This window comes from Solanum pennellii, chromosome 1 (genome assembly GCF_001406875.1).
Source record: "Solanum pennellii chromosome 1, SPENNV200".
NCBI lineage: Eukaryota > Viridiplantae > Streptophyta > Magnoliopsida > Solanales > Solanaceae > Solanum > Solanum pennellii.
In genome coordinates, this window is record NC_028637.1 from 60,556,937 (window position 1) to 60,568,295 (window position 11,359).

Here is an 11,359-nt window from a genome sequence, read left to right on the forward strand (position 1 = left end):
GTTATCTGGCTAAGGAAGATGATGAAGGACTTAGGCCATGAACAAACAGAAGCTACCAAGATCATATGTGACAACAGTTTAGCAGTTTCATTCTCAAAAAATCTACTGTTTCATGGTCGAACTAAACATATCAAGAGCAAGTTTCATTTTATTAGAGAAGTCCAACAATCTAATGAAGTGTTGCTTGTTCATTGTTCATCTGAGAACCAGCTAGCTGACATTTTCACTAAGTCATTGCCAAAGGAAAGGTTTGAAGATCTGAGGCAAAGAATTGGTGTTTGCCACAAAAATGCCAAGGAGGAGTGTTAGACAATTGACATTTTTTCAGCTTATTATTATTTTTACGGTTTTTTACTTATTTCAATTGTGCTGCCTATTTTCTAGCTAGACTTAGTCAACTTTAGTTGCTCAAGTTTCTGAAGTTAGTGGCCCCATTATGGCTGTTAGTGGCCCCCTTTTATGGTTGTTAGTGGCACATGTTCTTATTTTAGTTTTAATGTTTATGTTTTTTCTTTGTATAAATTCAGACTTTCTGCAGATTAATATACACAAGGAATTTCATAAGTTCACTCTATTTTTATTTTTTCAAATCAGTTTCTTGAGTATTTTTGTTCTAACAGTCCTAGTTTTAATAGAGACTAGCTTGATTTTCACCAAAACTGAGCTGAACTAAATACAGGCGAGAAAAGCCGAGTCGTAACGTGCCATTTGACAACCTAGTCTGGGTTGAGAGAGTCAACCTTAGTGGAAGAACATTTCATCTTATATCTAACAATAAGCCAAATCATCTAGGCTTATTTTCTGCAACAATGGATGATATTTGGTAATTTTTGAGCAAGTTGACAGGAGGGTATTTTTCTTTCTTTGCAAATTTCAGATCTAACTGCAGATATATTAATATTGCAACCATGTTGTGAATAATTTCCAATTAGATTACAGTTAGTCCTTCATGTACAATCTTTGTTTAGTATCATTCTGATACTTCAGAATTTTTTCAGAGCGTGCAATTTCTTTGCAGCAGTTTATTGGATCTACTCAGCCCTCTCATCCACACCGCAATGTGTATTTTTTTGCTTACTTGCAATATATAAGTGTTAATTCTATATATAAGTTCGGAAATTTTCTTGTGAGCGGTTTAAATTCCTGATTAGCCTTCTATTGCAGCTTATTTCAGCTATTGACCGCCATAGACAGTCTACTGACCATCCAATCAAATTCATTTCTAGAAGACAACCCAATATCCTGAAATTCAAAATGAAGCCAGGTACTGACTTTTTGTTTACAATTGTTGACATGCTTCATCTTCTGGTGGTAAAACTTGGCTTGTTTTCTTATGCTGCTTATTCTTAATGTACATTTACTATCAGGACCTGAAGCTGGCAGCACGGATGGGCGAACTAAGAAGATCTGTTCCTTCCTCTTCCACCCAATATTACCCCTTGCACTTTCTGTTCAACAAACCTTGTTTCTGCAGGCATCAGTTGTAAATATCCATTTTCGTCGATAATGTAAAAACTTGATTTATATGTTACCTATTTGTTTATAAATTTCTCTAATAACCTCTAGACTGAAATCAACCTATAAATCGCAAATTCATCATAACAGACCCGTAGATGCTAGTGTCTTTGACTCCTACATTTTCTTTGCTACAAGCATCAAACAAATGCTTGATAGAGTGCCAAGACGGTTAGTATGGTCATAAGGATTTGTTCTTCTGTAAGTTGTTTGTTACAGCTTCTCTTCTAATTAATTGATGTACATTCAGATGTTTGTTTGTGAGGTAGAAAACTGATGAAGACCCATTCTTGGTTATCTATGGATACTATAGACTATGGTACACAAATTTTTTTACCTGTATCAGCTGCGTTAACTGCGTTTGTTGGGATGTTCAAGTCAGAATAAAGGAAGATGACATATGACTAGATTTGCCATTCGTTGTATGTCTAATTCTGTCCAGCATTCCTTTTGGTTTAAATTAGAAAAGCAATATGATGACACTTGAACGAATTTGGATGAAGCAAGTTCGTGAAGAACTTTTTGTATGAATTAGGAGTGGTAAACAATTGAGTCGAATATAAGTTGATCGAACATTAAATAAAAATGGGTTAAATGCTGAACTTGATTCATATTTTAAACAGAGTAAAAATGAGTTATTCAAAGGATAATATTTATAAACACGGATACATATTATTATAATATAGAGATTGTACTTAAAGCTAAAGGCGAAATGATTCTTGTACTTGTGTCTGTTTGTGTTCAGGACATTTCTTTCTACTTACCCTTTTGTCATTTGGACCCCTGATACCATTCAAACCCACATTTTAAACACATTTTTTGATGTGGTATGGTGCGTGTTGCACAAACTCATACACATTGGCCAAAAGAAAAAAAATTCATGTATCAATATTATATTCCACATTGGCAAATGACTCATATGAACTAAGAATTGTCCAAAACTTCACGACTTCTCCCTTCTCCTCTCCGCGATTTCTCACAGTTCATTTGCGATTTTGCTCAGTTGAAGCGCAGTTCGATGACAATTTTCGTTGTAAGTTCTTACCTTTTGCGTTAGTTCTGATTTTTTTATCTTCTTCATGTGTATCTGTTTGATTTTAGGGTCGATTGTCATTAGATCCTCTAATTTTTTGGGGGGAATTGTAACTTTGGTTTGGGTGTAGTATTAGTGTATTATGCTTTCGTAGTTGATGTACGACTTCGAGTGACTTCAAGGACATATTTCGTGAATTCGAGTAGATTGTAGGATTTATTCGTAAAATCTCAATTTCGACTAAGATTAATATTTTATTTTTGGTCAATTGTCTTGGGTATTAATAGTGTTAGTGGTTCATTGTTACAACAATTCATTATAAGGATTGGGTATTGATAGTATTTCCTTAAACTAAATTAGGACTATTTGTCTTATAGTCTTGGTAACTTAATGGCTTTAAAAATAGTTGTTTTTCTTAGACTTTACAGGCATTGTATGATAATGACAAAGGCTTGCGAAACTAAGTAGGGCCTTTTCCTTTTTGTTTGAATAACCGATTCTCATTATCTTTAATAAGTAAAGGGTTATTTTGTATTTGATCATACTTTAAGGTATGTCAATGGAATCACTTTTCTTGAAAAGATTATTAGAGATGTAGATGTATTGCATATTATGTTATTAATGTTGAGACATTTAGATGCGGAGTCAATAAGAAGGGTATTTTTTACATGTTAAATACTGAATCTAATGTTTTAAACTTTCTTAATGGTTTGAAGGGTGTTGATTTTATTCATGGATATGTTGTACATTCCATTGATATACCTTTAGTTGTTGAGGAGATACTTGTATTGCCTATCACTAATGTTGATGTGTCTTCCTCTCCACAAAAAGATAACGTTGATGTGTCCACCTCCCCACACAAAATAGAGTTGATCTGTCATCCTTCCCACATATAGATAGGGCTGATGTGTCTTCATCTCAACCATTTGATGAAACTGCAATAGACATTTAAACCAAAATCAATCCCCTGTAGTTGAAGAGTAGTCCCGTTTAGTTGAAGAGCAGTCCCCTAGAGTTGAAGAGCAAGTCCCTAGAGTTGAAGAACATTCTGATTTTGATTCCCTTTCTGACGTTGATGAAAAGATTGATGAAAATATTTTAACATTCAAGAACAAGTTGAAGATAAGGTTGATAGGTAAATCTAGATGAGACACTATTGGTCCTGTCAGTATAGCTGCTAATTTTGAAGACATTTATAAGGAGAAGAGGGGGAGATTATATGGAAATTTGGGTGGTGATGACCTTTTTTTTTATAGTTCAGATCCTGATAGTGACAATAGTAAAGATGAAGGAGATCCTTCATGAGAATGATGAAGTGGTAGATCCAACACCTAGGAAGGAAAGTACAAAGATCTACTTTGATCCAAGTGCTAAAAAGGTTTTATTTCAATTGTACATTGTTTCTTTTTAATCATATTGAGTTCAAGGAGGCACTACAAACTTACTCTATTCAGAATGGTGTTAATATTAAGTTGAAACCTAATTAGAAGGAAATGATAAAGGCAAACTGTGAGAAAAAAGGACTGTCCTTGGCATATTCTTGAAAGTATTAATGGTAACGCTGAAAACTTCAGTGTTAAAACATATTTTCTGTCCACAAGTGTTTTAGAAGAATAAGAAACAAACTATATACCCCCATTTGGATTAGTAATCATTACAAGGAGATGATTATGAGTGAGCCTATCATCAAACTACATCAGGTTCAGCCTTTGATACAAAAGCAGTATGGTTTGTATGTTAGTAAGATAAACTGTAGAAAGGAAAAATTGAGAGTTATGAATGACCATTTGGGAGATTTCAGAAAGGAGTTTGCTAGGTTGTATGATTATGCTTAGGAATTAAAGACCACAAATCCTGAAACTATTGTATCTATGAGGAAATCCAACAACACAATTCCATAAAAAGAGGTGTTTATGAGCATTTATATTTGTCTTGGTTCCTTAAAAAGTGGATGGAAAGAAAGGTGTAGAAGGATTACTGATTTATTGATATAGTATGGGTTGTAGTTGATAAAGATACCAAGGACACGTGGTTGTGATTTCGCAAGTGCATGAAGCATGATTTAGAGCTTACAGAAGGTGAAGAACTAACGGTGATGTCTGCTATGCAAAAGGTATTATTAATTTACTATTTTATTTGTTAAATTATTCTTTAATTTCTGGAGTAATTGATATTTAACGTTGTTGTGTGTCAAATGTTATTTGTTTTGATAGGGTCTTCATCTTGCACTTATTGAAGTATCGCCAAATGCTGAAATTAGATGGTGTGCTAGGCATATATGGACAAACTAGAAGAAAGACAGGAGTAGTGAAGAAAGGAGAAGAAAATTCTACCTGCCAGGGCATCATTTGAGGTACTTTTTGAGTCCAAACATTGATGAAATGAGTGAGTTAGGAGAGGGCATTGTAGAAGACTAGCACAACTTTGAATGGTAGCTCAATGCTTGCATATAAGAGATCAAGACCAAAAAAAAAGAAGCAAAGACAACTGGTTATGGTTTCTTATTTTGTTAGGTGGTAGTTACAGTGACAAGGTATACATTTTATCATTTAAACACATGTAATTTATTTGATTGATATTAATTCATATTTAAGTTAAGATTTTTGTTGTTATCTCAGGAAGGGTGTTACATAGTGCTACATTGTCAAGTTCAACTCCTACCAATATTGATATTGGTTAAAAACCCAATGGACTAAGGTGGAAGGGAAGAACTACAGTTACTCAAAGACATATGCAAGATGAGAGTTACAGAATCACTCAAAGCACACCAGTCACTCATGCCACACCAAGCACTCAAGGCACGCGTTAGATTAAACTTTTTTTTTTAACTTAATGGCTTGATATCAACTAACTTTATTTTGATTAATGACTTGATCCCAACTGTTTTGATTCTGCTATTAGGAAGACTTTGTTTTGTACATGAATGGTGCCTATATGAATTTGAGTTAAGTTTCTATTGGGAAGACTGTTTTTCTGTATGAATTTTGTGTTTGAATGAAGTTGCTATTTAGATTTCTGAAGTAAATGTAGTCAACTATTGAGGCCAATGTCTTTTTTATTCCATTTCATTATCAAATAAAACCTAGTACAAATTAATATATCTTTAAAATAACATCTATAAACCAAATGAAAACAATCATAATAATAGTGATATCAATACTACTGTGTGATCCTTGAATTCCTTGCCTTTCTTGTCTTCTATGCCTTGCTTGTCTTCCTTCTATTCCTTGCCCTGAGCTCGTTGATGGATTGTTAATGTTGTATTGTTCTTGGCATGTTGAATTATTTGCATCAACCCATTGGAAGAATCTACAATCATAACAGGATGAATATTTTTGGCAACCGTAAAACATTCTTCCAAGATTAGTTGGTGTTCTTGATGTCTTTAGTTCAAAATATACTCCACAGTAGCAACATCGAACCATCATCGTGAATACCAACAAAATCAAAGCAACAAAAATACAATAGAATCATACACAAAAAAAGAGATGCGTAGATCGAAGGACAAATAAAGGCACCAAAAATAAAAGAGAAATATATTTAAAGAGACAAGATTGAGAAAATAAAAAATAAAAGCTCAAATTTGTCCAACAATGGTGCAAAGTGAAAATAAAGAAGAATGGATGGCCTTTAAAGGTCAAAATATGACGGTTTCTACCTTTTTAAGGCGTCTTCTCGCGCCCCATTTTTTTTGTCAAAACGGGTTTTATCACGACCTAACAACTCTTTTGGAATTTGGAGTTTTGAAGAGTCGCCACCTAACGAATTAAGGCGCGTTAGGGCACCTATCTAACCTAACTAAGTCTAGCTAAGGTCAACGAACCAGAGATCAGGGTAAGAGTTCAAATTACCTTGAGCAGAAGGTGTTAGGCATCCCTCAAGGTCCACAAATATGGGTCCCGGTCGTAGCTTATGCAATTTATGTGGGGGTTACAAGTAGAAAATAAGGTCACTTCATTATTTATTTAAGTTTAACATACTAGCTAGGTGATAACCAATATTACACAATTAAGACTATTTTAATTAATTAATTAATTAATCAAACATCCGAAGGCTAGGTGATAGAATTTACCTAATACAACAATTAGCTCATATTATTATTTCAATTAATTATTTAAGCATGGGAGTCTAAGTGATAACAATAAATAAAATATATGATAAGCAATTAATAAAGAGATAAGAAAGAGGACAAAAATTGCACAATCAATTAATCAAACAATATTTTATACATTTGTTTTAAGATATCCCAAACAAACATAATTAAATTAAACAAATAAAGTGATAAAAGAGAAGAGAGACTCTAAGAGACTTTTTGGATCAACACTCGACTTTTCTTTTTCTTTTTTCGATAGGCTTCCGTATAGGGACAGACAAAACAAAGGTTTGTCTTTTCCAGCCTGAGTGGATGTCATCATCTCCGTAGGGACAACTAGCCCTACCCCACCACCGCATGCATTTCGTACCTAGAAGGTGCCTAGTCGTCCCAACTTAATGTCCGAGAGGCATTGGACTCTTAGTTGGGGGTTTAGACAAAATAAAAATATAAGGCCCTCCTAGACACCAAGTCAAATAAACAAAGACAATCAAGACGGTCATTTTCTGCATTTTAATAAACATGCTTGCACACACACATAATTGGGCAAAAGATTCATGCTTAACTGTGAGCACACAAACAAAATTGACATTAAGACAACAAAGAATTAAGCAGGCGGAATTATTAATGGAAACTCCTAAGGGCATGCAGATAGTTATCTAAATAACTTTTAAGGGTGACAAAAAATTGTTAAAGAAGCTTATTTTAACGTAAGTAATTTTAAGATGAGCAAAACTTAATAACATATTTTATTTATTTGATTCCTAATATAGCAAAGAAGTGATCACACATGCATATATATTTCAAACAGTAGCAAATTTAAATATTCATGCAGAAAATATTATTTAGAACAATAGATTTTATTAATTTAAGGCAGTAAATTATTTTTTAAGAAAAAACAACAGATTTATTACTAATACAATTTTTTTTGATAAATGACAACTTTATTATTAATACAAAAAAATATTTTTTTATAAGACTGACAGATTTACAGATTGATTAGTATTGCTAAAAATTCTTAGGGCAGAAAATGCAGAAATCAGAAAACCAGAATATTATTAATGCAAAAATATTTCTTAGACTGTTATTTTTATTAGCTGCAGAAAATAATTGGTAGCAACTTTAGATGAAAAGAGGGGTTAACTATGCTGCAGAAATATTAATTATTTTGTAGATTTTAGGATAAGCACATGCGGAAAAATAAAGGCAGAAATTTATTATTATTTACAATGAGCAGAAAATATTTATAAATATTCTATTTTTTAAAAATGCAAAAGCTATTAAAATACACCTAAGAGCAGGATTTCTAGGTGTTAAAAAATATTTACATGTATTCTATAGGCATAATATTTATTCAATTGAATGATTTTATACGAAATGCACACAAATTATTTAATAGTCTAGCGAATTAGGAAGAGACTCCGAATCATTAAAATGCAACTTAGAATAAAATTAGCTTCAATTCATTAGTTAGACAAGATCAACCAAGTAATTCAACAAATATGATTTGTTTTATTTAATTCCTTTTAGTTAAATCTAAAGTCGTTTTATCAAACAAATTAAAATTTTATACGCATGCTTTCTAACACAAATAAGTTAGCAAATTAGCATATAATTCCCCTCCCCTTAGGCGATCCTTAAATCTATTTCATATATGAAAGTGCTTTAGAGTTATACAAATATTACAAAAATCCAAATAAATAAATAAGAAAATATAGATTCAGATACATAAATTAGACAAGGTAGTCTCTTTTCATAGCTAATCTTCAACTTGAACTTCAAGTTTGAAACCTTTCAAAACAATCAAATCGCTACACAAGTAATCATATTTATGTTAGACAAGGTGAGATACACATGCACTTATTTAACAACAAATTATACATATAGAAAAGAATAGAACAACAAACTTACATAAATGTATAAATGCAAAAATAATGTAAATGCAAATTAAGAACACTAACCGGTTAAGTAAAAAAGGAATAGCAGCAATGAAAACAAGTTGATACAACTTTTTACTCGAACAAAAGCAAAGGCCAAGAAAGCACTTGAAAGTTTACCGAAATCTTAATTTATTATAAGAGTAGCAATAATATGAGCAATGAGAGAATGAGAGAGTTAAGAAGTCTAGCTCTTGTGGTAAGAAGTGAGTGAACGAGTTGAGTTGAGAATGAGAGGAGGGGGCTCCTCTTTATATGGCAAAGAAGGGGGAACAAATAGGGAAAAATATATTTTAAGGAATTAAGTAAATATACTATTTACCTTATTTAAATTAGAGCCAAATCAGAAAAGTCATTATTATTTTTACTAAATATAAGCAAAAGAATAAATTAGGAAGAATTATTATTTTTTCCTTAAACAATGAAGAGCCAAATAAGATTATTTTTACCATATAATAACAAGTAAGAAAATCAATCAAATTACAAATAAGGAAAAAGAGATCAAGAGATATCTTTTTACTTTATTTTAAAAAGAGCCAAAATTGGAATTATTATTTTCCTAAAATAAACAAGCAGGAATTTATATAATTTTCAAATAGGATAAAGGGATTCAATTACCAGGCAAACAAAATGAATAAATAAGTAAAATTCAAGTAAGACAAATATTCATCACATATTACAATTTAACAAACAAATAAGCAAAAATGGAAGGAAATATATGAGATCCAATTATTATAATATTTTTCTTATTCAAAAGATAAACTAAATCAACAAAATTATTTATTTATTTTTAGCTCAACCAAAATAAAAGAGGTAAGAATACAATCAGCTTTAACAAAGGTGATTACAATGAGTTAACATTAGTAAATAAAATAATAGGCACAATTTCCTCACCAACCCATAAGATATGTCCAAATTCATATAACGTAATAAAAATCACTTTAGCGTCAATTAATCCATTTTCAATTAAGCAAGGAAGAGAGAGGGGAAACATTGAGGTAAAAATGGTTTTATCAATTTTTTTTAATTACATCAAGTGCGAATAAATATATGCTAATCATATAAGCAATTTATAACAATTTACACCAATAGTCATTGTCACAAGAGCAATTTTGATAAACAAAAATGGTATAGTCACAATGAAAATTATTCAAGGTGAAGGAAAATAAGCAAGATAACACGCTGAAATTTCTGGCAATAACATATTAATAGCAATTCTCACCTCAATCGCATCTAGCTTGAACACCAAAATCATATTAAATCGCGACAAATTATACTTAAACATATACAAAAGATGGGTTTCAACACAATAAACTAACAAAAATATCGATTTAAACATAGAACATCAGCCCACATGCATCGATTTAAGTAATAAAAGTTCGTAAAAAGAAGCATGTACCTGGAATGGATCTGAAATAATTCACCTTATCTGTTGATTTACCTCCCATTTCTGGTCGGAGCCTGTTCATCTATTGCGTGTTCTCGAGGTTGCTTGCTGTTGTCGGAGCTGCTGGCCGAAGTTTTGCTGTTGCTGCTCCTGGTCCTGCAAAAAGAAGAGGAACGAGAGGCGGAGGGAGATGGAGCGGCGCCGACTGCTGGCTGTCCTTGCTTGTGGAGCTGCTCGCTGCTCTCCTCGCCTGGAGAAGAGAAAAGACGGGAGCGGAGAGAGAGAGAGAAGAAGAAATGAGGATATGTAAAAAAGAGAAGAGGGAGGCGGAGAGGGAAGGAGGAAGAAAAGGCAGCTCCTCGCCACGCCTCCGCCGAAGAGAATGGGGTAATGAGAGGAGGGGTGACGACGGCTGCCTGGCTCTTCGCCATTTGCTGCTGCCCACCGGTGTTGTTTGGAGCCGCTGGAATTGAGAAGAGGAGAGGAGGAGGAGCAACGGAGGAGTTGGGGATCATAACCGTCAGATGAAAAATATATGAGCAGCTAGGATTTAGTTTAAGGGATGAACAAATGAGATTAAATGAGTATTAAACTAATTTGATGGAATGACCAAAATTGCAATAAAATTGGCTAGAATTGAAATGAAAGATGGTTATAATTGAAACAAGATTTAAATTGAAGTGGCTAGAATTGAAAGAAATTAAAATAAAATGGGTTAAGATTTAAATGATTTTGAGGAAAATTTAGAAATTACTATTCAATTAAAATACTACATATATAAAAAAATTTATATAATTGGAAATCACTTAAGTTTTGAAACATTTCAAATTCATTAATAATTTTAAAATATTTTAATAATATTTAAAATAGTTATATAAAGTAAACATAGTAAAATATATAATTTTCAAGCAAAAACGACTAAAATTCTAAACTTTAAATAAATTTTAAAATATGTACTTAATCGAATAATATTCCTAAAAATGGTTAAAGGTCGATCAAAATTAGGTGTCAACACGTCTCAAGCTCTTGCTTGTGTGTATCACACGGTCCATGCGGAGTCTTTACACATAGGATTCCACATAAAAAAATTGTGTTTAATATGTTGGGTTTGGATGGGTTCAGAGGTCCAAATGACCAAAGGGTAAGTAAAAGGATCCAAAATACAAACAGAGACAAGTACAAGGGTCCAACAGACCATTTCGCTAAAGCTAAAAGCAAAATCTCTTATCCTGTTTTCACCACCAGCACCCATCCCACCCCACACTGTAGAAAAATAATTAAACTTATTTTTTAAAATAATAAAAATATTTTATCACCCCACCCATGTTCTCACCCCCTACCTGCCCACCTTTACCCCCTACCTGCCCACCTTTACCCCCTACCTTCCAACCCAT

The 11,359-nt window shown here is 32.7% G+C and overlaps 1 protein-coding gene and 1 long non-coding RNA gene across 9 annotated transcripts in view; one reads left to right on the plus strand and one right to left on the minus strand.

Annotated features, from left to right (window-relative positions):
• The window catches only part of LOC107007906 (light-mediated development protein DET1), a 31,361-nt gene extending 29,559 nt beyond the window's left edge, over nt 1-1,802 (plus strand). For 4 of the 8 annotated variants that reach the window (XM_027914058.1, XM_015206749.2, XM_027914059.1 and 1 more), the window contains 2 exons: nt 1,165-1,264; nt 1,368-1,802. In XM_027914058.1, the coding sequence (XP_027769859.1) occupies nt 1,165-1,264; nt 1,368-1,507 (240 nt within the window). In that variant the 3' untranslated portion in view covers nt 1,508-1,802. Of the gene's footprint in view, nt 1-1,164; nt 1,265-1,367 lie in introns of those variants that run through there. The other 4 variants (XR_001455173.2, XR_001455175.2, XR_003576010.1 and 1 more) reach the window with 3 other exon arrangements.
• Nucleotides 1,803-8,245: 6,443 nt separating this feature from the next.
• LOC114076518 lies at nt 8,246-10,516 on the minus strand. Its single transcript, XR_003577432.1, has 2 exons — nt 9,978-10,516; nt 8,246-8,452 (listed from the first exon to the last, which is right to left on the minus strand). It is a non-coding gene; the product is annotated as an uncharacterized LOC114076518 (long non-coding RNA).
• Nucleotides 10,517-11,359: the final 843 nt, after the last annotated feature.